This window comes from Rosa chinensis, chromosome 7 (assembly GCF_002994745.2).
Source record: "Rosa chinensis cultivar Old Blush chromosome 7, RchiOBHm-V2, whole genome shotgun sequence".
NCBI lineage: Eukaryota > Viridiplantae > Streptophyta > Magnoliopsida > Rosales > Rosaceae > Rosa > Rosa chinensis.
Window position 1 is genome coordinate 24638528 of NC_037094.1, and position 27271 is coordinate 24665798.

At 38.4% G+C, this 27271-nt stretch overlaps 1 protein-coding gene and 2 long non-coding RNA genes across 3 annotated transcripts; all 3 read left to right on the forward strand.

Annotated features, from left to right (window-relative positions):
- Positions 1–587: 587 nt before the first annotated feature.
- Positions 588–26795, forward strand: LOC112177662 (probable serine/threonine-protein kinase PBL19). The gene is made up of 7 exons (XM_040510758.1): positions 588–818; positions 899–974; positions 1064–1159; positions 1250–1288; positions 24786–25046; positions 25944–26066; positions 26272–26795. The coding sequence occupies exons 3-7, from the start codon at positions 1139–1141 to the stop codon at positions 26704–26706; spliced, it is 879 nt and encodes a 292-aa protein (XP_040366692.1). The 5' UTR covers positions 588–818; positions 899–974; positions 1064–1138; the 3' UTR covers positions 26707–26795.
- LOC112175213 lies at positions 5062–6470 on the forward strand. Its single transcript, XR_005803257.1, has 2 exons — positions 5062–5315; positions 6210–6470. It is a non-coding gene; the product is annotated as an uncharacterized LOC112175213 (long non-coding RNA).
- On the forward strand, positions 12951–23212 carry LOC121048765. The gene is made up of 7 exons (XR_005803259.1): positions 12951–13048; positions 13896–13948; positions 14429–14547; positions 14718–14804; positions 14900–15014; positions 22188–22295; positions 23089–23212. It is a non-coding gene; the product is annotated as an uncharacterized LOC121048765 (long non-coding RNA).
- Positions 26796–27271: the final 476 nt, after the last annotated feature.

The following is a 27271-nucleotide window of genomic DNA, read 5'->3' on the forward strand; positions in this document are numbered from 1 at the left end:
TGTGGTTTTACATTAATTCAGAAAGTTTCAGAAGCATGTAGGACACAGAGTGGGTAACGTAGGTTGCTAAACATCGCTGAGCATTATTCTGTTACCATGCCATTAAGATTTATGTTTCTCATAAACAAATTTGATGATGAGAGGGTAACCAAAGAAGATATAGAGAGGGCACTGGAGGAGCAGTGTGGTGGTGAAGAAGATGTATTTCTTATTCTGCATGCACAATTGCATCTGTTTTTGCTGCTTAAATGTATTCAGTAAAATGTTAACCCTGAAGTTCTAGTCCTTTCTCATGCTTCGACAGCTACCCTAGACAAACCCTGGGTTTAACACTCCTTTCAAATTTACAAAATATTCACACGCTTACATGCTGGTGTACGTAAGTGAAACTGACAAGGACAAAATACTCTGTATGTATGTCTATGTATAATCTGGTGTACATGGGTTTAATAACACTCCTTTCAAATGAACTGAATGTATCCATAATCTGGTGTACATACACGTGCTTGCTGCATATGTTCATTGGCATTATAGACTTTAAGGGGTGTATTTATAGGGGAGGGAGAGAGGGAAAATAACTACTTTTGTTGTGCTGGTACATTCTATATCCTGAATAATGTTCATACTAGCATTGCTGGGTGGGTGGAATGTGAAGTGAACAGAGTCAGACCCAAAACTTATAATGCTATAGTTTCCGTTCATTCATTTGACTTCTAGTTGAGAACATCCTTGCTTTTGCAGTATGGAAAAGTTGTGCAAGCTCTAAGAAGAGGCGACCTCCGACTTCTTCGGCATGCTTTTCAAGAGCATGAAGACAGGTATGAATTGCTTTCATTGTGAAAAGCTGGAGATTGTACTGCATTTTCTATGAGATACTAATTTATTTGAAATATATCAGGTTCTTTAGGTTTGCTGTATATCTTGTCCTAGAGAAGCTAGAACTTCAGGTCTATCAGAGATTGTTGAAAAAAGATGCAAGTTCCCAAGCAACTATAAATCCGCCCTCTGACAGTATAATTTCTCTGAAGATTCAATTCATGATGATGCTTTCTTCATTGTGCAGTTATATTATCCAAAAGCAGAAGGACCCAAGCAAAGCTCACCAGCTGAAGTTGGAAGTAATTGTCAAAGCATTGAAATGGTCATTGATGTGGATGAGGTACTTGCTCTGCTGTCCCTTTCAATCTTGTTTATTACCAGTTTCTGTTGTTGATAGGCTATTTAATCAAATATCTGGTCAAATTTGTAGGTGGAGGGCATAATGGCGATGCTAATACACAAAAGTCTGGTAAAGGGATACTTTGCACACAAGAGTAAAGTTGTGGTTTTAAGCAAGCACTGATATCCAACTCTTATGCAAGTCCATAACAATAAATTATACTCTGCTAGTATTATTAACTTGAAAGACTCTAAAATATAGTTGAATAAACATAACAGAATTAGAAAAGAACTAGAACAGTATTAGCTTTACCAATCATCCATGGGGTTTGCTGTTCCTTTTTTCCATGTACACCGTCATTGTGATATAAATTCTATCCTTGTACCATCCGATAATTTTAGGTTGCCATACTAACATAATAAAATTCTAGGTTTCTGATACCATTAGTTTTCTCACTTTCTTTGTCACTGGAGAATTGGAGATACCAGGATCTTGAGACTTGAGTAGTCCCATCTTTGGGGGATTTCAGTGTTAGCAGTGGTCCGGAAAGTTCAAATTTCTATTTATGCAGAGGAATTAAAACTATGAAGTTAGAATTCTTCCTGACAATTATTTTATGATTAGTCCAACGCTTCTGCCTGTCATGATGATGAAATAATAAATTTATCTCAGATTTTCCATGCAATGTTATCTTTATTTTTCTGAAAGGCTAGTGTTATGTTTCTGCTCTGACCTACTGTATTGTACAGAAATATGCAAACCTAGTGGCTAATAAGTGGTTGATGATTTGGCCTTTTGACATTTACTTTGGTTGCTTTATCAGAAGTTGTCAACTAATTTGCTAAAACACTCAAAACGGTATTAGTTTGTTAAATTAAGCTACGTTAATATTTGCATGAAGCCCTTTTTCTTCTTCATGGTAAAGATGGTAATTTTGAAGGGACATTGAACTTTCCTACAAGAACTAGTTTCTTGTTCATCAGCAAAAACAAGAAGCATTCTAAAGTCTTGAAATTAGGGAGGTTTGAGCTCAACAGGGATGAACTGGTGGCTATTAAAACTCAATTCAAGAAAGAGATAAGTGAAGTAAAGAAACCAGTTTGATATAGATCTTTAGTTTTTGTGCATTTCTATGAGCTGCAAAATATTTATACATCTCTAAACTCCACCTGCCTGCACCCTCTTTTTTTTCTTTTTTTCTTTCACATATGTAGACATGATATTGTTTGTTTCCAACATTAAGTATATCAGAAAGGGTTAGTATGAGTCTTCCACTTCCCGCAGGGTAGCTATATTGAAACAATAAGCAAAGAAAATAGAAATTAGAGCTGATATATTGGAAGTTGTAGATGCTTTCACTAAGAAGCATGAACGCATATTACTTGACACACTGGACTAGGTTGACAACTATTCTCAAGAGTCGTCTGAACATCCCCTAAACTAGATGACAACTTGGTTTGAATGAACATCAACTGACCATTCAGGTAATGACGAAATATACAGGGAATAGTTTAACCATCTTAAGCCTCAGCATCTGATGCCAAGTATGCCTTGCTTATAATTAATTACTCCTTTTATCCCTCACTCTTTCCCTTTGCTTTTTTCCCACTATATAATAGTAATTAACTATATACTCGGATACTCAATTTGTATATAAAGATGCACTTAAAACAAATTTTCTACACAAGAACAGTTTCCTTTTCTTCCTGGACATTCTTCTCTTTGATAAAACGGACAAAAAGGCCGGTGCCAGTGGAGTTGCACTCTGACAGTCTTTCATAGTTTCATTTCATTGAGGAACTTTAACTGTTTGGTTAATTTTTCCATTTTTCTGTCTGTTTTATTCCACTTGGTTTTTGTCCATTACTGCTTGGCTGATTGGTTTTCTTAGTCTTGGATGTTGAATGATTGTGATGGTAGCATTGAATGGTCTTATAATCTGATCCGAAAGAGTTGTTATTATTAGACAGTGAATTATATTACCTTGTTTTTGGGTTTGAATTATTCCTAAAGAATAGTTATATATATCTGATATACAGATCCTATCCAGAGCGGAGCTCCGCTTTGAAAATTAACGTGTGAAGTTCGAGTTTTGGGTCACTTTTCGGTTGCATATCCACATCTCGACCGTTCAGTTTTTAGGTACTAGTGTATAGATCGTCTCTGCAAATTTTCAGCCAAAATGATGATCGTTAAGGCATTGATAACTGCCTTAAAGCTAGTACGGTTCAGGTTGACAGATTCAGTCCGTCCATTGGTTTAAGCAAGTTAGATACCTTAACGATCATCAATTTGGTTGAAAATTTGCAGAGATGATCTATACACTAGTACCTAAAAACTGAATGGTCGAGATGTGGATATGCGACGGAAAAGTGACCCATAACTCGAACTTCACACTTTAATTTCAAAGCGGAGCTCTGCTCTGGATCGGATCTGTATATATATATATATACAGGCTGGTTCTGAAGCGGACGTCCGCACTTCGCTAAAGTGCGGACGCAGGCGCTGCAGCCCAGCTCAGGCATCGACGGCGGCGCGAATCGGGCCGGAAGCATCCTAGACGGCTTTTGGGCACCGTTCGAGGTCGGAGGAGGTCGGGGTAGCCGGTTTCTGGGTAGCCACCTCACCTGCAACTGCAGGTTCTGTGCAGCACCGGAAAACCCGTCGCCGGCGACTCCACTCGACCGCAGACCCCTCCGCACGGGGGTCTCCCTCCGGCAAGCCGCGTCCCGCCGTCGTGGCCTGAGTTGGCCTGCAGCGCCGTCGTCTGCACTTCAGCGAAAGTGCGGACGTCCTCTTTGGAACGCGTCCGTATATATATATATATATATATATATATATATATATATATATATATATATATACAGATCCTATCCAGAGCGGAGCTCCGCTTTGAAATTAATCATGTGAAGTTCGAGTTTTGGGTCACTTTTCAGTCGCATATCCACATCTCGACCGTTCAGTTTTAGGTACTAGTGTATAGATCATCTCTGAAAATTTTCAGCCAAAATGATGATCGTTAAGGCATTGATAACTGCCTTAAAGCTAGTACGGTTCAGGTTGACAGATTTAGTCCATCCATTGGTTTAAGCGAGTTGGATAACTTAACTATCATCAATTTGGCTGAAAATTTGCAGAGATGATCTATACACTAGTACTTAAAAACTGAATGGTCGAGATGTGGATATGCGACCGAAAAGTGACCGAAAACTCGAACTTCACAAGTTAATTTCAAAGCGGAGCTCCGCTCTGGATAGGATCTGTATATATATATATATATATCTTCATGTTTTGACTATACTTCTAGTAGTGGCCCTGTTCTGCATTTGTTAATAAACATATGGTTTTTAAATGATTAGTACATGTGTTCTGTTTAGTAGATTTATTGGGTCTGGGATTTTATATACATGTGGAGAGAATATCATCATTTGTAGTGTTAGCAAGAACCAAAAGGAAAGTGAATAGAATTAGGCAAATGGATTTCATGTAGTGTTTCAAAAGCATTCCTAAAGTTAATGGTAAATAGACTTGTTTCTCTCAGCTGGAAAACATATCATGCAGCGTTCTTTTGTCTGACAATGCTCTTACCTGTTACTAAAGAAAGAGGTTTTTTCTCTCAAGAACTTGAATTGGAACAGATCGTCAAATTTTGTGGATGGATAAAAGTAATGATTAAGCCCTTGAGATGATATTGGCCTGTGTAAAGGATACATCTCATTACTCTTTTAAACAGTTGAGAATGACTCGCACATTCAACTGAACTCTAAGTTCAAAGTTATCCTTTTTTAAACGCCCATTTTGGAGACATTGTGACATTTTGTGCCTCTCTATCATTTTATCTATTTAGTTGTCAAGCTTATGGTTCGTTGCTGTTTTCAACTTTTCATTTAGGGACATAAAGAATGGCTTGCAGAGGTTCAATTTCTTGGTGTGTTAAATCACCCAAATCTAGCAAAGCTTCTAGGATATTGCTCTATAGATGGAGAAAGAGGGATCCAACGGCTATTGGTATGTGAATATATGCCTAATAGGAGCTTAGAAGATCATCTTTTCAACAGGGTTTTGAACCCTCTTCCTTGGATCACGAGGTTACAAATAATGCTTGGTGCTGCTCAAGCTCGGATTGGCTTATCTACACGAGGGACTGGAAGTCCAGGTGAATATAGTTTTCATTTATTTGACCTATGTGTGACCATGCATTTCCTTTGAGTTTGTTTGGAATGTAGAACTACCATATCAGGTGAACATGTGACTCATCTATGTGAATTTGACCAATGGAATACCAAATCAATATAACGACCTGCTTAAGCTAGTTAAGTATTAGAAGTAGGACTAGGAATGTAGCAACTACTTATTACGTCATACATCTTTTACTTGTTTGCTGCATTTATAGTGGCATCTCTGGTTTTGGAACTTAAATTGTATCTGCTAATAATATAATTGCCTTCAGTTACATACATTGTTGGACGCTGTCACTTCAGTAACTGTCCATAATCTTGATGTATTCTGTTCTCTAAAAGCTTTAGCTGTTGGGACCCTGTGGTTGTGTCACATAGTATAAGAGTTCTTGAGTTCAAAACCTTCAAATGACAATGCACTCTTCTTTGCTGTCTAGTACAAGTCGAAATTGGACATAAAACTTGGGAGTAATATAAAAGAAGCATGAACTAAATTATCATTGTGTAATTTCTGCGCGTTAATAGGTACCCACTGTTTACTTCAACACACTAGTCCCCTGATCTTGTTCTTCCATTGCTGTAGCTGAAAGTCAATTAAGGGGAAAAATTTAAATTCTCGCTACTTAAAAATGCTTTCTGTGCTTTAATGTTAATGTTATAATACTACATCATAGATTTGGTTCAGCTCTGCTTGTGAGCCTGAAACAAAAGCTGTCTTCTATTTTTGCTTTTGCCCATCAATATCCAAATGCTAAAGAGTGTATTTAAGGATGGTAGATAATGGCTTACCTCGCATGGTAGCTCTTTATTTGTTTGAAGACAAGAATTTTTATGTACTTTGTTGAACCTTTTTTGTTGCATTGTTTGAATAGGTGATATATCGAGATTTCAAATCCTCCAATGTGCTCTTGGATGAGGACTTTAAGCCGAAGCACTCAGACTTTGGGCTTGCTAGATAAGGGCCAAAGGGTGACCGTACTCATGTATCGACGGCAGTAAGTAGATAATAGATGACTTATTTTATTACTACCCCAAGTTCTTTTAGAAATCAATGTCAACTTCATTTGGAGGTTGGCAGAATCTTGTTTAAATTGCAATATTGAGAGGACAATTGGTATTAGTTATTATTCGCCTTTCTGATTCTTTGCTTCTATTTAACATTTTCCCTGGTTCATATTGTATTTGCTTTTGTTATCGGGTGGTAAGGACTCATGGATATGCTGCCCCAGAGTATGTTGAAACAGGCCATCTTTATTGGGTTAGACAGTACCCTGCAGACAGTAAAAAGTTCAGCATGATAATAGATCCGCTCCTGAGAGACCAGTAATCGCCAAGCTGGCAGATAGCTACCAAAACAAGAATGCAAAAGACCGGCCAACAATGAATCAGGTAGTAGAGATCTTGAAGCAAGCTATACAAGATTCACAAAAGGGTACCAACTCTGTAAATAACAATTATTGATCTGCATAAATGAGTTCTTGATTTTATTATAAATATAACAAAAGTTTGGAAAAAGGAGAATGGTTGTTCATCCTCTGATGTGTTTGATCAAATGCAAAACATACAAAGAAGATAAGTTCATAAACAGGTTTCATATAGGGTCAAGTGCAATTGGCTCTTGCTGTATTGTATTACTACATATCATAACATCGTGATCGTATATGTTTAAAGGCTATGAAACCTTCAAAGTCTGTGATAGCACCTGCCAGATTCTTGGCTCTTTTATGCGTGAGTCATATATGGACTTCTGTATGATATGCTTCTATACTTGCTTGTTTGATTGTTTAATTAAAATTATTAAATATGTTTGGAGATTTAATTGTTTCCAATTATTGATTGAATACGTATTGTATACGGAAGATTTAAGTAGAAGAAACTAGGATGGGACAAACTTGGCCGAAGATGTATATTCTTTCGGGTATATGTTTTGAGTCCTTGACATGAAGATGTATATTCTCGTGTTTCTTAATCAATCTCAAAGCTCAATTAGGGGTGAAACGCAGTAAAGATGCACAAATTGTTTTCATTGAAAAAGTTTCTGTTTGAATTTTGTGTTCATTTTCTGTGGCAGAACTTTTATTCTGATGGCAGAAACAGATTTGAAGTTCAATAGTAAAAATGCACACCAACTATTTGAGATTTTGCTTGTGCAAGCAAGCCTTGTTTAGTCTCTACAGTTACCCGTCTGAGCTTGCAGGGTCAATGATGAATCTATTTTATTGATTTCGTACATTTGCTTTCGTATTTGTAACTTTTCAGCATTCAAGTCCACAAAGCAGACAATGTAGCTATTTATATCCAGATTATAGAGATCTTTCTTTCGCTTTATTCATTACTAAACGCACAGGCTATATTTACATTATGAGTGGTAAATGTGGGTTGGGCTTCTGTGCTTGCTCGTTACCACTGCAATTGGTTGTTCAAGAGTTGGGAGCTCCAGCATAAGATCGGATTCATATCGAAACGGCCGAGTACAAGGCAAGAGCACTATAGGGGATACGTCAGTACAATCTTGTTCACCTACTCAGTTATTTTCATGATCAGTTGTACTCAACTGCCGTTAGATCTAAATCCAATGATGGAGGATACTGATGGAAAGTAAATAAATTTCAATCACCTTATTGTTATCCAGTGATTTAGATTTTTTTTTTTTTTTCTACTAGTCCCATTTTGCAATATCCAGACATGTTTTCTTTTGATTTGTACATACTTCCATACAAACGTCCAACTTATTTTGGTTAGAGTCAAGGTCAAGCAAGTGGATCGGAATTAATCCACATCAAAGTCTTGATCAAACTTTCGTGTTATTTTCATTCAGCTTTGAGATCCATTGAAAAACTGAATCCATCTAATTAGAAAATAAAAAAAATAAAAACATTAGAAACACTAAGAATACTTAATCAAAAGTGGTCTCATTAAACCATATGTATAAGGGTATAATCCGAGAGAGACGATACTCCTTATGAAAGAAAAAGAGTACTACACACTCTTAAAAACACAAAAAAAATTACAATATACTGCACTGCAAATTAATTATTCCAATAATACAGTCCATATATATACAAGTTCATTTGGGATTTTGGGTCATCTTGTAACTTATATATAGGTTTGATTGTGACACGACCATCTTTGTCTATGAAGAACTTGTGAATATGGACAAGATCAGCCATAACTATTTGTATATCTTAGTCAAGTCGAACAATTTCCAAAGACTTTAACAAAAGCAAGTCAATTGCAGTTTTAACACACACGTATAGTCTCCAAAATCTGGTGTCACAAAACGAGCTGAATCAATTTTCTTGCAATAGTTTAACAATTAATTATCGAGCTATTTAAGTTGAGCTATTGATTTATTGAGAAGTGGTTTTCGGAAAGTCATTGATTTATTGGGAAGTGGTTTTCGGAAAGTCATTGATTGAGAAAATATTAAGAGAATTAAGAATTTTCGAGTATTTGAGTATGATCCATTTTTCGAGATGGAGTTCAGTTATTCGAGGAGGCAATTATGTTAGCACATGCATGCATTACATAGTCGGCAGTTCCTTCCAGGTAATAGTCTGGTCGGCAATACCCTCCAGAATATTTCGGTCGGCAGTCCCCTCCAGATGACATGAGATAGTTAGTCGGTAGTACGCTCTAACTATCTATGGTTAGTCAGCAGTACCCTCTAACTATCTATGGTTAGTCGGCAGTACCCTCTAACCATCACCTCCTCGTCCGGTCGGCAGTACCCTCTGATGCGTGCTTGGTCAGCAGTACCCTCCAGGTGGCATGAGATGACTAGTCGGCAGATCCCTCTAGTCATCGCATATTTTTGAGATATGAGTATTTATAACGAGATTTATGGGACTACGAGATTTCTGAAAGGTGTTCGAAAATGGTGACCAAATTGCATCCACTATTGAACTACGAAATTAGACCTTGATTTAAATTTCTCTTAATTTTCTTGGATAAAATTGAAATTAATAAGCCTCAATTTAATAGGAGCCATTGATATTTTTTTCCCCTCAAATATAAGCCGTCAGATTCAAAATATATCTATTGCTGTTTAAAAAAAAAAAAACCGACATTAGAACCGTCCATATAAAATGGATGGATCATAGCCGTCCAAAACATAACCGTTGTAAACTCACTCTGGTCAGCTGGAGACATGTATGTCAGGAGAGGCCCACCATAGCAGTCCAAATTCATGGATGTCTTCTCTCTCTAGCGCATTATGGCGCGTGCACGTCTTCCTCTTCATCCAGCCCAGCGCGTCCTTTTCAACCTCTCCATTCGGGGCGTTTCGTCTGGAGTTGGACTGACCCAGCCCACATGTGTGGCCCCAATCACTATAGCCAAGTCTTGGTTTTGAAAAAGTCCCACATATATATAGGACTTGGTTTGAGTCCAAATTATATAATTCCAAGACCAAGTCCCCCTAAAACCCATTGTTGGAGAACCCAAAACATGTTTGAGTCTCAAGTCTGGTATGGCACCCTTATTGTTGGAGTTGCCCATAGTAGAAAATTTATTCATGGATCCGGCTTCTCTAATGTGCATAGTCAGTGAAGTTTGTAAAATTCGTAAAATCTCAATCTTCCAAATAATTCAACGGTTAGATTTAGAACCACATCACTTAATTAATACTAGTTTATTGGTGTTTTCCTTTTTATACGAGTTACACTGCCGTTAACTCCAAAAAAAAAACAAAAAAATTCCGTTCAAAACCTCGTACAACCGTTCACGATAATATTGGTTATGAGATATAGGATCCTCTCCTTGCAACAAATTAAAAGAAGAAAAGGAATGCTAACTTTTTCTTCCGTTTTGCTTTCATTTAGTCTCCGTCAGTTGATCTCTCACAAACATACTAAAGGGCTTAAGGCTATCAGATTTGTATATATTTCCAATAAATTGTTTCAGGTAATTATTACAGGGCCTTTGAAATTCAAATATACCTGCAAGGTTTTTCGTTTATAAAATTGGTCATGGGTGCTTCCCATGTTTTGGAAGTTGTTTCTTGTCATCTATGTTATGGCTGAGGTGAAGAATTGCTTGTTCAGGGGCGTTTCATCGGGTCCTGATTGCCCTATAGCATTTTCAATTGGTTTTGTATGCGTATGCTCAGATCCTAGTCTTTTTATAACTTTGAAGAAGAGAGGATTTTTTTTTTTTTTATGTAGTTAACGGCAAACAAGTCTCAGTTTGAGCAAAAAGCCTCAACATAGATATTAGGTGATGTGGTTCTAAATCTAACCGTTAAATGAAATGGAAGATGGAGATTTCATGAACTTCAGGAACTTCATGGTCTTTGAACTTTAGAGTAGTTGGATCATATATTAATGGGAAAGGATCCTCTCCTAAGCAATGAAGTTGCCTAACCTACCTAAGCTTTTATCTATATGTTGACACGTGGATATAATGAATCCAACGGTCTACAACTTCTCTCTTTATTAGTCTCTTCCTTCACTCCTCTCTCCCTCCCCTCTCTGTTCTTCTTTACGAGTCTGTCTACAGTGGAGACTAATCAAGCCCAAAAATGGCAAGGGTAGTCCAATTTTGGTTGCCATAAAGAAGTTGAATCCACATAGCTTACAGGTTCCAATTCTTATCTTCATTAAGGAACTGTAACTGTTTGGTTAATTTTTCCATTTTTCTGTCTGTTTTTCTTCCACTTGGTTTTTCTCCATTACTACTATCTACTTGGTTGGTTGGTTGGTTTTCTTAGTCTTGGATGTTGAATGATTGTGATGGTAGCATTGAATGCTATTGTATTCTGATCTGAAAGAATTGTCATATTGGATAGGGAATTAAAGTAGTTTGTTTTTGGGTTGAATTATTCATAAAGAATAGTTATATATATGTTCATGTTTTGACTATACTTCTAGTAGTGGCCCTGTTCTGCATTTCTTAATAAACATATGGTTTTTAATTGATTAGTACGTGTGGTTTGTTTAGTAGAGTTATTGGGTCTCTGTGATTTTATTTACATGTTAATAACTTAATATAGCTTGTCAGTTGAACTTAGATTTTCATTGGATTGATAAGAAACACTATGCAATTCCTCCTGTATACTGCTTCAATATAATCCCAAAATACATGGTAGGCACTAGGCATAGTAAAGTGGGGTGGAAAAAAGGGCATGAGCTTACCAACCCATCTGTCGTTCCTAATTCTTGGCCAATTGGAGTGGGAATGAAATGGAAGTTAATAATCAATAGAGAATGTGCTAAAGTGAGTAGGGAATAAAAAAGGCTAAATGCGATCTAATGATTTTCTATCGAGGTTGAAAGAAATCTGAATGTCACTAGGCCAATAACCTTAACATACAACACTTTTTACACAACAAAAAAAAAAAATTTGTTGTGTGATGTGGGAAAGTGAATCACACAACATGTTTACTAAACTTACGTTGTATAAGGTGGTTAAAATTCTGAAATTTTTTTTAGAAGGTCATTGCACAACGGTTACAAGAATAATCTGTTGTGTGAATCAAAAAAAAAAAATGCGGCGGATTTCCCTCCTAGATGGACTCAAATTTGGATCCAAATTGTACCCTAGATGCCACTAAATTGTACAACAGTTTAGTTACTTATGTTGTAGGAGTGTACTTGCAAATCATCATACAATGGTTTTTAATGTGCCGTTGTGCAAGTGAGTGGCAAAATTTGGAGAAGTCTCCAAAATGACATTCATTCTCTCCCCAAAACGAGTAAATTTGGCTTCAATGGTTTGTTATGCTTGCAAGTTCCTACAACACAATGAACTATTTTTGTTGTGTGATTGAGAAATGTCTAACCTCAGCGCCAAAACTGAAATTTTGATTGCACAGGCGGGAAATTTCCATCTTTATTCCCTCAGCTTTGCTACACTTCAGACAACATATATAACTCTATACGTTGTCTGAATAATTAAAAAAAAAAAAATTAATGCGTGGTGCCTTATACAACTCGAGGGCACCATTACACACACTTTCGTTTTTCAAGTCTAAGAGCAAAACCCCGAGTCTTTCTTCACTTCGAGCAAAATCCCGAGCCTTAACATCTCTCACTCCCACTTTGGCCTTAGAGAGTTTTGTTGGATTGGGAATTTAGGGTTTTTTCGATTAACTGTTCAGCTCACTTTGCCTAGGCGAAGACGGAGGCTAGGTGGAAGACGGAGGTACAGTCCAATGACTTCGTCTTCATTCTCTCAAGTCTGATTGTCTCATCTAATTTCTGAAAACCCAAACCTCCTTAAAACCTTCAACCCAGTCTCTGCGACGATCGACGGCAGCGGCACGACGACCTCGTCTCGTTCTCGCAACGTCACTCTGTCAGTCACTCAATCTCGGTCTGTCCCTCTCTCAGATTCGATCTGATTTACCTTTTTGTTAAAAGATTGCTTGATAATTCGATTTGATTTACTTTTTCTCTGAAAAAGATAGCTTGATTTGATCTGCAAGCTTGAAATTTTATGTATTTGTTGCAGCTTTTGGTGGGGGAGCAGAAGAAAGAAAATAAAAAAATAAGAAGGGGTCGGGAAAAAGAGGAGAAAGAAGAGAATAGAGGGATGTTGAGAAAGATAGAGAAGAAAAGAAGAAGAAATAGGAAGAGGGAAGAAGAAGATGTTTATCTTCTGGAGGGTTGTTTTCTAAGGGAGAGGAGATCATAAACGAGAGAGAAGGAGAGAGACGAGTTTGTTTGAAGTTAAAAGGCAAGAACATGGTGTTGGATTCAGTTTCTTTTTGGTGAGTGGCTTCTATTTTCCGGATTGTGTTTGTTTCTTTAGATTATGTTCTTGTTGGTTATTCTTTGATTAATATAGCATGTTATTGATTTGGGTTAGTTCAATTGTGCTAGTTTTCCATCTTATTCCTGAATTTCATAGAAGTTTGGGAACTGGGCAAAAATACTTGATCTTTGTTTCAATTCTATTTTTATTCCGTTTAGGATTTGAGGTGAGTGACTTCCTTAATTACTTGATTTCATTGGGGAATTTTGGGTTTAATGCAGTTTTGGATTTTCCGTTTGGTTTTCTTGCAATTTTTGCAGGTAATATATGAGAAATTTATGAATGCTATACGTGAAAGTTGGTGTCTACTAATATTGGTTCCAGGTAGTAATTCGGTCTCATCTGTTCTTTTTGTCTTCAAGTAATCAATTTGTATGAAATTTGATTGGGAAGCAAGTGCTTCAATCTCATAGTTTTTGTTTTTGTTTTTCATCACTATCAAGCAGAGTAGGTATTATTTGAGATTAGGATTAAAACTCTACTGCACCCAACAAGCAAAGGAGCATGCAGTGGTAAATCTTTTTCATTATTTCTAGGGATAGTAGTGAATTGCAGTGGTACTAGTAGTTGTATCAGTAATCTATTTTTTTTTTCCTGTATTGTTTTTGATTTGGTGCATAAGGGCAGCTTTGAGGTTTTCTTTCTTTGATCTCTTTAAGGTCAGAAAAGCCTCAATTTATTCCTTTTGTATTTGTTTGCTAACATTTTCTTTGAGCACATGCATATCTATAGTGTCGCTGGATTTAGCTTTTACATTTAACCATTTAAAAGAGCTGCTGGTATTTGCCTTCTTGCATTTTCAGTTGAAGCTTGTAGGAGAAACATCAAGTTCAATGGTTCAGTTGCATGTTCAAAGGTGGAATCACATCTTGGTGATGTTCGTGTGCATATATATGTTAATTCCTTGATGGTCATTGCTTTCTTTTTTCAATTCTTTTGCCACTGGTTTTGTTAATCTCACTTGCCTTGATCAGAGCAGCTCTTTCAAGGTCTTTGTATTCCTTTCTTATAAAAAAAGGTCATTTCAAACCATGAAGCATTGTTGACTTGTTGAGTTTCTGAAGCATGTTACCTTGCTATTTTTATTGAAGTTAATGTTGATAAAATTCAAGTTGTCTTGCTTTGTTGTCTTTGAGTAAAAATTAACCTGTTAGATTTCTTGTTGTGCTTCTAGAAATTTGAAAATTTAATATCAAGCATTTTTGATAGCTACCAAAATAAAAGCATATATGAAGGAAAATATCATTGAACAAGTGGTTCAACTATTTGTGTTGTAGATGCTTAATCCTTTGCAGACCATACAATGGTCTGAAGTGTAAGCTTGGCACTTTGGTAGGTTGCTCCATTGCAACCTGAAAGTCCCGGGTTTGAAGGGGGAGATAGCCTCTCCTAGATGGGGTCAACAGTCTCTAGGCTCTGCAATGGCTGGATTCCCATGCATATTGGGCTGTCTGTGTGAGTTGTGCTTGTTATTCTCTCTTTTGTCTTGTAACATCATGTATGTGATTTTAAGATGTTGCTCATTATTCTTTCTTTGCACGGTTTCATCATGCACTCCTTCTTGGCATAGACAAGGAAATTTAGCTATGAAGCTCCTGATATGCTATATATTTTTGCATTCCCAGAAAATAGACGAGAAGGCAATCAATGAGGTATTTCTGAAAGTCCTGGATAATTAGATCAAATGGTGCATATACCTGCGGATCTGGCTTGTATGGAATATGTCATTTCAGTAACCTAACGATTTCCTAAATTTATTGATGCCTAAATGCCTTTGCACCCTGCGAATTAATATGTATTTCCACAGCACAAGCAATTAATCGGGACATAAACTTTTTCTGGTGTCATTGTACTTTCTGATATGGGGTGAGGCTGCAAATGTCCACTTTCTTCCTGAATGCATTTGCTACATGTTTGACCATGTAAGGCTCCAACATTTCTAGTTAACTTTGCTTGCAGTTTGATCTGTTCAGTTTTTTCATAGTAGCTTTAAATATCTGGTTATTTATTTGTCTGCTAAATAGCCTCATTAACATTTTCTGTTATGGAGACTGAACTGAGCTAACTGCAAACGAGCTCCTTGTAATTTTTGATTGTTCTACTATACTAACAAATGCCTGGGATCATAAATCCAACTTCATCACAAAATCATTTGTCTGCAACATTGAAGAAATTTAAATATAGGATTTTTGGTTTATATCCAAAGTAATTTTGCAAGTTATAGTGGAATGATCTTTGTACTGAAGATGGTACTCTTAGAAAACTCTATTTTGTCAATATTTAACAACATTTCACTGTTGAGGATGATATCTACATGATTTGTTTAGATTTTTTACGGCAAGTGGGAAATTGCTGGATATGCATCATGATACCGTTGCTTCTTTATTGTCAATTGTTTGTATTTTTTGATTGTGCGGAGACTTTTCTGAGAGATATTAGCAGTTGTTTAAGTATAATGTATTTGAGAGAGATTGATGAGAGAGATGTGTTCTTATTATTGAGAATAGGAGCCCTATATATATAGGGATTACAGAGTGCTAGTTCTAATGTTACAAGGAATACCAATCCGTGTAGGATTGGGAAATCTAGAACCTTCTCTCCTATTGCTACTCCTAGTTTGATAAGGCACACTAAATCGATATTCCTTCAACACTCCCCCTTGTGCCGCTTCAAACTTGGTGGTGACGCTTCATCCGTTGCCTCGTTAAAAACCTTGCCAGGTAACAAAAAACCCTGTGGGATAAAAATAACCCTGGTCGAAGGACAAAAAGAGCACAACACGTCCTTCACTCTTCGAGATCGAACATGTAGACATCATAACTCCCCCTGATGTCGATATCTCCCCCTGATTGCTATAATCGTGGGAGTTCGGATAATTTTCTCAATCCGATGCTCTTCACATGTTTCTCGAAGGTGGATTTAGGTAACGACTTAGTGAATAAGTCCGCTACATTATCCTCTGATCGGATTTGATTCACTTCAATCTTTAGAAGTGATTGTTGTTGCTGATTATAGAAGAACTTAGGCGATATATGCTTGGTGTTGTTGCCCTTGATGAAACCTAACTTCATTTGTTCAATATAAGCTGCATTATCCTCATAAATGCATGTAGGTTCATCTGTGGTAGACTTCAAACCACAACTTCCTCGGATATGTCTAATTATAGACCTTAGCCATATACATTCATGTACGGCTTCATGTAGAGCAATAATCTCTGCATAATTTGAGGAAGTAGCAACAAGGGTCTGTTTCGTAGACCTCCAAGATATCGCAGTGCTTCCCACGGTAAAGACATAACCAGTTTGGGAGCGACCTTTGTGAGGGTCAGAGAGGTACCCTGCATCAGCAAAACCCATCAAGACATCATTTTCGTTTTGATGGAGGGAGATAGGAGAACGCCGGCCACCATGAGCGGTGGCGGCGCCGGTGGCGGCAACATGGCCGGCGGCCATTCCATGGACGGGGGCGTTTTGCCTTTTGGGGTCCAATCCCAATTTTCCGTCATTCCTTTTCTCTCTGTAGGGATAGAATAGGCCCATATCAATCGTACCTCTTAGGTATCGAAAGATTGTCTTTATACCAATCCAATGGCGGCGTGTTGGCGCAGAGCTATGTCGAGCTAACAAGTTCACTGCGAATGAGATATCCGGTCTTGTGCATTGAGCTAAGTACAATAATGCGCCTATTGCACTCAAATAGGGCACCTCGGCCTCTAATGGTTCTTCGTCCTCATCCCTTGGACGAAACGGATCTTTTCCGGGCTCAAGACTACGGCCGATCATGGGAGTACTCGTAGGCTTTGCTTTATCTTCATTAAAGCGCCTTAGGATTTTCTGAGTATATGCAGACTGATGGATCAAGATTCCATCACTACGGTGCTCGAGTTCTAAACCGAGACAAAACCGTGTTTTCCCAAGATCTTTCATCTCAAATTCGGATTTCAAGTATTTAGCAGTTTCCTTCAACTCATCTAGAGTTCCAATTAGGTTCATGTCATCGACATAAACTGCTACGATTGCAAATCCGGAACTTGTTCTTTTAATGAACACGCATGGACATATTTCATTGTTAATATATCCCTTCCCAATCAAGTAGTCACTTAGACGGTTATACCACATCCGTCCGGATTGTTTTAATCCATATAGTGAGCGTTTTAATCTTATTGAAAACGCGCTCCGTGGTTTAGAGCCACTTGATTTGGGTAATTGAAGTCCATCTGGAACCTTCATATATATCTCTGAATCTAGATCCCCATAGAGATATGCTGTAACCACATCCATAAGCTGCATGTCAAGTTTTTCGGAAACTACCAAACTGACAAGGTAGCGGAACGTTATAACGTCCATTACGGGAGAATATGTCTCCTCGTAGTCAATTCCAGGGCGTTGTGAGAAACCTTGCGCCACAAGGCGGGCTTTGTATCTAACAACCTCGTTTTTCTCATTACGCTTTCTAACAAAGACCCATTTATGGCCAACAGGCTTTACACTTGGGGGTGTCTGCGTTACATGCCCAAATACCTGTCTCTTTGTTAGTGAATCCAATTCAACCTGGATTGCATCTTTCCATTTAGGCCAATCCGCTCTATGTTGACATTCTTCAACAGAGCGAGGTTCGATATCATCATATTCTATAATTCCTTTTGCAATATGATATGCAAATGCATCATCAATCGCCATAGAATTTCTATCCATCATCTCATGTACACTAGTGTAATTTATGGAGATCTCTCTATTCTCTGGAGTTGGTTCTGACATTGGAGCGTCCCCCAATGATGTCTCTTGGACATAACCATAATCCGGAATATTCTCATGAGATGGATTATTTACATCGATGATTAATGGATTATTTTGTGCCGAACTCGCTTTCTTTCTTGGGCGAGAATCCATCGAACCTATGGGCCTCCCGCGCTTCTTGGCGGGAGCCGTGGGCCTAGCCACAACGTCACCATCATTGAGAGATGGGACGTTGGCGCCATGCTCATGCATTCTTGAGTTGGCGTCATGTCCTTTACTTTTAGGGACATCAATCCTTGCAGGCACGTTTGCAGCAGGTATGTGTGATCTCGTCACTTTAGCGATATCAGAAAACGCATCAGGCATCGAATCTGCTACGTTCTGAAGATCGAGAATTCTCCGCACTTCAATTTCTGACTGTGCGGTTCGGGGATCAAGATGAGACAGAGTGGGGACAGACCACGACAATTCCTGTCGTTCCTGTTGAACATTGATGTTCTTATCTCCCCCTAACGACGGGAAGACTGTCTCATCGAAGTGACAATCCGCAAATCTAGCGGTAAAGAGATCGCCTGTCAAGGGTTCTATGTAGCGGATAATCGTTGGAGAATCATATCCAACATAAAGGCCTAATCGTCTTTGAGGACCCATTTTGGTGCGCTGTGGCGGCGCAATAGGCACATAGACTGCACACCCAAATATGCGTAAGTGTGAGACATCAGGCTCATACCCAGTAACCATCTGGGACGCAGAGAAGGGTTGAGTGGCAGTGGGCCTTAGACGAATAAGCACAGCTGCATGCAATATTGCATAGCCCCAAGCAGAAATAGGGAGATTGGTGCGCATCACCAATGCTCGAGCAACCATTTGTAGTCGTTTAATGGTGGCTTCTGCGAGACCATTTTGGGTATGAACATGAGGAACAGGATGTTCAACATCAATCCCAATGGACATGCAATAATCATCAAAAGTCTTTGATGTAAACTCCCCAGCATTGTCTAATCTTATAGACTTAATGGGATGATCAGGGTGGTGAGCCCGTAACTTAATTATTTGTGCTAGGAGTTTAGCAAATGCAGCGTTCCTTGTGGACAATAGCATGACATGTGACCAGCGTGTCGATGCATCAACCAACACCATAAAACATCTAAATGGTCCGCATGGTGGTTGAATAGGTCCACAAATATCACCTTGGATTCTTTGCAAGAATGGTATATTTTCTTTGGTGTCCTTTGCATAGGATGGTCTCGATCCTAACTTTACTAAAGAGCAGGCTTTGCAGAACGAATGATGGGCTATGGAAACAACCAATGAGGATTTTGGTTGAGCCATGAAGTCACAATGGACCTTAGAAGTAAAAATTGGAGGCAAAGGAGCCTTGGTGGCGTCAATGCCACCCTGAGGTCGCAGGGGGATGGCGGCGCCGGCCAAGGATGGCCGGATTTTGGGGTGAACGGCGCCGTGAGGCGCAGAGGCTCCTTCGGTGTCCAAAAACCGAGTTTGACTTCTTTACGTTCTGAAAAAGGGATGTCCGTGTGAAGTCTTTAATATACGGATCATCATGTCACGACCTGGGTGTCCCAAACGGTCGTGCCAAAGCCTATACGTGTCGGAATCCCATAAATCATCTCTCATGACATTGTTGGATTCAATGATTCGAATAGTGGTTGCATACAACCCACTAGATCGACACATAAGTTTCTCTAATACTCGTTTATTTCCGTAGTCATTAGAGGTGATGCAAAGGAACTCTTGTCCATTCTCACAATGCGTTTCCACATGAAAACCATTGGCTCTTATATCTTTGAAATAATAAAGTTCGAAAAACATGTCTACGACATGAGATAAAATAAATCGATACTTTATTAATAATATCCAATGATGACACCAAAGTTTCGTGACCATAATCTAATCCAATATAAAAATCAAATCGTAGACAAATCGTAGTCACTCTATCCGTTCGGCAATTTCAATTTAGTTGTGACCAGGTAAGGTAAGGCGAGATTTTGGTGGAGCGTTGCTCACTTTTAAAACCGTTCTCTCAGATCAAACCTTGCCTAGACATCACAAGTACTCTTGAGTACGCTTAGAGGGAAAGAGTTAATACAATAAGTCATTTTATTGATTTAAGGCATAATTGCCATTACATGATTCTTGGAAAAGTAAAGGACTATACTAATCAAAATCTGCAGCATCCTTGTGCAATTCTTTGTCAGATTTGAAGTCCGTTATGGTGAGATTGACGTTGGCATCATCACCATCTTCTTCTATATTTTCGGCAAAATTGGCTTCATGCTCTCTGAAGTCTCTAAATGCCTTGTAATGCGCAGCCAATTGTTTGCTTGCTTTGCATTGTTTGAACCAGTGCTCACTAGATCCACATCGATGACACATGTCATTGTGATTTCCTCCCTTTAATTGAGGTGCATTGTTTGCACTTGGGTGGCGTCCCCTATAGGAGTTGGCGCCATTCCCACAGCCTTGGGTGGTTCCTCCACGTCCTGGAGCCCCACGGCCTCCTCTCCCACGTTGCCATGTATTGCCACGTGATCGTCCTTCATTCTGACGAGTACCTTCCTTTGTAGGGCGGTTATATGGACCAGAACGTCCGTTGTGTCCCTTATTCTTAGGGTTCCGCTCCTTGCGCCCTCCTTTGGGTGCATTATTATAATTCGCCTCATGAACGCTCTTAGTTCCGATAGGCCTTGAATTATAATTTCTCACGAGGATATTATCATGCTTTTCAGCTACAGACATAATATTAATTAGCTGATGAAACCTCGTGAGCCGTCCAGTATTGAATTCAGTTCGGTATTGCTTTGATAGCAAAATAGCTGAGACGGGGAAGGTGGAGAGAGTTTTCTCAATTAGTTCTTGCTCTGTGACAGTTTGTCCATAGAACCCCAACATGGTTTTGAGGCGAAGAACTTCTGAATTATATTCAGCTACAGACTTGAAATTAGTAAATCGTAGATTGTTCCATTGAACTTTCAAGTCAGGGAGGAGGGTATCCTTTACATTACCAAATCGCTCTTCTAGCGCGACCCATAATTCTCTAGCATCCTTGATTGCCATGTACTCCAATCGGAGTGATTTATCCATGTGGCGCCTTATCAAAATAAGGGCGGTGGCATTATTCGTAGTCGTATGCTCGAATAAGAGATCTGGATTTGGTGCCTGAATTACGGGTAGGATCCCTTTTGAAGTGAGATGATTCTCAACATCCGTGACCCAACTATGATATTCAGAGCCAGTTGAGTCAAGGATAGGAAAGTCAAGTCTTGACATCCTGAAATAAGAAGAAGAAATATATTAGTCTCGGAGTTAAAACTTCCACGACGACTAAATATTAAGATTTCCGAGCTATGCTACCAAGAAATCGATTTCCAAGAAAATTGGATTAGACCGAAACAATGATGTTTATAAGGTCATAAATCGATGCTTGCGGACGCTCTTAGTCCGAAGTCTTACGAACGCTCTTAGTTCGTTAATCGCGTGAATCCCCACGATTCCGCTTTTCAATGATCGAACCCACGTTATAAGAAAGGTGGGATGTAGAAGAAGGGAGGTTTTCAAGTCCCCGAGAAAAGAAGAAATATTTAAATTTCGAATTATAGGAACTTCAAAACTTACTCTTTTGAATACTTACTTGTTGAAAATTCGGAGCAGATTCTGTTCTGAACAGCTTGTACTTCGATTGGTGTACAGATCTCAATATAACTCCGATAAGGCTGAAATTCGGAGGTTAGATGGAAGAGACAGAGACGAACAACTTTGATGCAGAAAGTTTTTCGATCTGAGCTTCCGAACTAGACGTTTCGAGGCTTTCAAGAAGACGGATGTGCACAGGAACGGGAAAAAGATGCAGTGGGTGTGCGTTGGCTTGTTTGCGCAGCAGGGATGCTTCGGTGGCAGCAGGCTGGAACGCAGGGCTGCAGGGAGGGGGCAGCAGGGGCTGCTGTGCAAGGTTGCAAGCACACGGGTGCTCGGGCTGCAGCGAAGGCTCGGCTAGCTCGGGCTAGGGGCTGCTTTGTGAATGAGTTTTGGTTTTCTGTTTTGTGGTTAGAGTCGTGCTGATAACGTGTTTAAGTATAATGTATTTGAGAGAGATTGATGAGAGAGATGTGTTCTTATTATTGAGAATAGGAGCCCTATATATAGGGATTACAAAGTGCTAGTTCTAATGTTACAAGGAATACCAATCCGTGTAGGATTGGGAAATCTAGAACCTTCTCTCCTATTGCTACTCCTAGTTTGATAAGGCACACTAAATCGATATTCCTTCAACAGCAGTACATTTATTCAAACTTTTCATATCATTACTCATGAGATTTAACATCATCACTTATGGTTCTGCAGATGGCGAAGGAGTTAGATGCTATTCCTGCTGCTGGCTGCACAATAGAAAATGATTCTGTGTCCTTCCTCAAGCAGATTGTTTATCCTATGTATGAAACATTGGCAGCGGTCTGTGCATCTCCATTTGATTTTTAGTGATTGCACATTTTATGCATCTAGTTGTATTTTATGTCCAAGTATAAATTAAATGTTCAAGTGTGCCAACTTTCTTGGATGCCTTCTCAGTGGTATTATTTGGTCTTTTACTTGTTTTTTTATATCTTGAACAAGATCACACTTCTCTGAAAAGGTGTGATAAAAGCTTACTAGATCTTGCTTTATTTATTTATAATTTTTTTATGGGTGCGATTCTGGAGATCATAGTGGTGTCATTACATAAGATTCTACGACACCTTGGTTATCTTAAGTTGACTGGTCTGGAGATTATATGAATTTATGGCTTCTTGATCAAATCAGCATGATTTTCATTTTCACCCAAAATAAATAAAAGAAAAAGAAGAAACAAGAAAGTAAGTCTTACTTTTTTAGGTTGCTCTTCAAGTCATTGAGGTAACAATTCAATATCTCAACTTCTGTGGTCCTTTGCTGTTGAACATTGCTGGAAATATTAGGAGTGTCTATTTGTGCGGTACTTATAGATTTGAAATGTTGAACGCATGGGTGGTATTTTCGGCATTATGGTATCACTTATTATTGTTAAGTAGTCGCATAGTCTGGCTGATATATACTCCAATGTGGGAAAGGGAGTAACAGTGGTTGCTTTGTGGGCATTACTAATATGGTGACTTCTTTCTGATGCTTCTTTCATTTTTGATAAAGCTATCTTGTCACATAGTCTACCTGATGTGTACTCCATTTGATCTTGAGAATAACTTATGCTTTGCTTTAACCTTGCATGTAGGAAGCTGCTAGAAACAATAATGGGAAAGCTGCGCATTTCAGTGTGGCGGAATTATGACGACTTCAATGAATACTTTTGCTTTGTTTGCTTGTCATTCAATTATGGATGAACAATGTGATTCCTTCTTTTTGGTGTGTGAAGCGTCTGTGGAATATGCAGGTCACCTGCTTGTTTAGTTGAGATAAGAGATTGGATGAAGATTGTGGAATCGTAAGTCGCTTGTATTGATCATACATATTAGGTTGTTGCTGAAGGAAAGCATCATTTTTGTGCTTCTCTGCTGGTCCAATATTCATGCACTGTGTGGCATGTTTTGTAACAAATAGTTTGTATTTGTATCAGCTTTTGATGTCCCAAGTAGATGGGCATGCATTTGAATGCTTGTCTTCTTTTAATGTTGGCTTGAATGATTGGGAAATCCTCCCTTTTAACGTTTGAATGCTTTTCTTCAAATAGTATGAGTTGGATTACTCTTTATTCATAGATTCCAGTGTCTTTTATTTACAATTAATCACTATTCATTAGGTAAAATGGAGCATTATTATCAATGCACAAAATCCAGAAAAGACGATCATACAACAGAATTTCTAATGTTAATAACATTGTCTGAAGTAACAATTTGGATGTTCACACAATGAATCCTTATATAACCATGCAACGGTTCTAACAAACTTACGTTGTCTTATTTACAATCACACAACTGTAATAACTAGAATGCGTTATCTAAAACTAACACACAGCAATAAAATTTCTAAAAGTGAAGTGTGAAGATAACTCATACAACAGATAAAATAAAATGCTGTTGTCTGATTAGCCTTTCATACAACGCCTCAGAAACAACTTTTGTTGTGTGAATGATGCCAATGACATGTGCAGCATGACTGCGCGGCAATTGTGGCTGCCATCTGCCGAGAGAAGGCACAACGCTTTTAACTAAATAAGTGTTGACTGTTTGTGTTTCATACAACGGCTTTCCACCGTTGTGCCAGTTTTTCATTACACAACGCTCCGATACACAACAGAGATCGTCCAAATCACACAACGATTTTGGTCCGTTGTCTGTTAGCTTTTTTGGCCTAGTGTGTCTTCTATTGATCAAGTCACTGAAGTCCTGTGGTATACATTAGTTAACGACCCTACATGTAGTTCTGTGGTATATGACAATTGTGGACCTTGGAATCCATCTGGTGCTGGAACTCTAGGAATGTGGAGAGTATATCATCATTTGTAGTGTTAGCAAGAACCAAAAAGAAAGTGAATACTAATATAAGGCAAATGGATTTCATGCAGTGTTTGAAAACCATTCCTAAAGTGAATGGTAACTAGACTTGTTTCTCTCAGCTGGAAAACATATTATGCAGCGTTCTTCGTCTGACAATGCTCTTACCAGTTACTAAAGAGAGAGATTTTTGCTCTCAAGAACTTGAATTGGAACAGACTGTCAAATTTTGTGGAAATAGTACTTTATATTTGAGAATGGATAAAAGTAATGATTAAGCCCTTGAGATGATATTGGCCTGTGTAAAAGATACATCTCATTACTCTTTTAAACAGTTGAGAGAGACCTGCACATTCAACTGAACTCTGAGTTCAAAGTTATCCTTTCCTAAACACTCATTTTGGAGACATTGTGTGCCTCTCTATTATTTTTATCTATTTAGTTTTCAAGCTTATGGTTCTTTGCTGTTTTCATATAGGGTCATAAAGAATGGCTTGCAGAGGTTCAATTTCTTGGTGTGGTAAATCACCCAAATCTGGTAAAGCTTCTAGGATATTGCTCTGTAGATGGAGAAAGAGGGATCCAACGGCTATTGGTATATGAATATATGCCTAATAGGAGCTTAGAGGATCATCTTTTCAACAGGGCTTTGAACCCTCTTCCTTGGATCACGAGGTTACAAATAATGCTTGGTGCTGCTCAAGGATTGGCTTATTTACACGAGGGACTGGAAGTCCAGGTGGATATAGTTTTCATTTATTTGACCTATGTTTGACCCTGTATTTCCTTTCAGTTTGTTTGGAATGTAGAACTACCATATCATGTGAACATGCGACTCATATATGTTATTTTGACCAATGGAATACCAAATCAGTGTGACCTGCTTAAGATAGTGTAGTATTAGAACCACGACTAATGATTGGAATGTATCAACTACGTATTACGTTATCCATCTTTTACTTGTTTGCTGCATTTATGGTGGCATCTCTGGTTTTGGAACTTAAATTGTATCAGCTACTAATATAATTGCCTTCAGTTACATAGATTGGTGGACACTGTCACTTCAGTAACTGTCCATTATCTTGATGTATTCTGTTTCGTAAAAGCTTTAGCTGTTGGGACCCTGTGGTTGTGTCACATGGCATAAGAGTTCTTGAGTTCAAAACCTTCGAATGACATTGCACTCTTGTTTGCTGTCTAGTACAAATTGAATTTGGACATAAAACTTGGGAGTAATATAAAAGAAGCATGAACTAAATTATCATTCTGTAATTGCTGTGTGTTAATAGGTACCCCCTGTTTACTTCAACACACTAGTCCCCTGATCTTGTTCTTCCGTTGCTGTAGCTGAAAGTCAATTAAGGGGAAAAATTTAAATTCTCGCTACTTAAAAATGCTTTCTGTGCTTTAATGTTAATGTTATAACACTACATCATAGATTTGGTTCAGCTCTGCTTGTGAGCTTGAAACAAAAGTCATCTTCTATTTTTGCTTCTGGCCATCAATATCCAAATTTTAAAGAGTGTATTTCAGGATGGTAGATAATGGCTTACCTCGCATGGTAACTCTTTATTTGTTTGAAGACAAGAGTTTTTATATACTTTGTTGAACCTTTTTTGTTGCATTGTTCCAATAGGTGATATATCGAGATTTCAAATCCTCCAACGTGCTCTTGGATGAGGACTTTAAGCCGAAGCTCTCAGACTTCGGGCTTGCTAGAAAAGGGCCAAAGGGTGACCGTACTCATGTATCGACAGCTGTAAAGTATATAATAGATGACTTATTTTACTACTAGCCCAAGATCTTTTGGAACTCGATGTCAACTTCATTTCGAGGTTGGCAGAATCTTGTTTGAATTGCAATATTGAGAGGACAATTGGTATTAGTTATTATTCGCCTTTCTGATTTTTTGCTTCTATTTAACTTTTTCTTCTGGTTCATATTGTATTTGCTTTTGTTATCAGGTGGTAGGGACTTATGGATATGCTGCCCCAGAGTATGTTGAAACAGGCCATCTTTCCATCCATAGTGACTTGTGGAGTTTTGGTGTGGTGCTGTATGAGATCCTCACTGGGAGGCGTGTCTTAGAAAGACACCGGCCAACAGCGGAGCAGAGGCTTCTTTATTGGGTTAGACAGTACCCTGCAGACGGTAAAAAGTTTAGCATGATAATAGATCCACTCCTGAGAGACCAGTATTCTATTAATGCAGCTCGGAAAATTGCCAAGTTGGCAGATAGCTGCCTGAACAAGAATGCAAAAGACCAGCCAACAATGAATCAGGTAGTAGAGATCTTGAAGCAAGCTATACAAGATTCACAAAAGGGTACTAACTCTGTAAATAACAATTTTGGGGCATCTGGGTCTAAATTGGGTAGAAAGAACCCCAAGTTGAGGTGATATAAGAGAGAACCCCGTGATCAAACGAAAGCATTATTAATAGTGTCTGCTGTGACTGTTCTATTTAAATTTTTTAACAGGTTGAGATGGATGGATAAGTGGAATGGGAAGTTTTGTAAAAGTTTCAATTTTGCAGACTTCAAATATTTTTAGCCTCCTCTGTTTTTACACCCTTCATATTAATCGAAGTTAGGGGCTCTGGTCCAACATAGGGTGGTTTGATCACTACTCAGGGTGTACTACTTGAAGGGGTTCAATTACAATTGGAAGGTCATTATTTCTACTTTTTGTTTTCCTGAGATTGAAGCTATGAAAGTTTGAGCAAAGAATGCAGAAAAAGAAGGAGTGAAAAGAATGACAAAAGAATCGATCACTCATTAGAAAGGGTAGTTGATTTTATAAGGCTTTGATGATTTCACCACCTCACTGTCAAATGATCTCTTGGAGCTACAATGTGCACTTTCTTCTTTGCTGGTTAGTGATGTATGAAACCTTGAAGAGACTACTGTACAATATACATCCGTTTTTGGTTGCTTGTCTTAGAAATTAAGCGAAATTGTTAGAT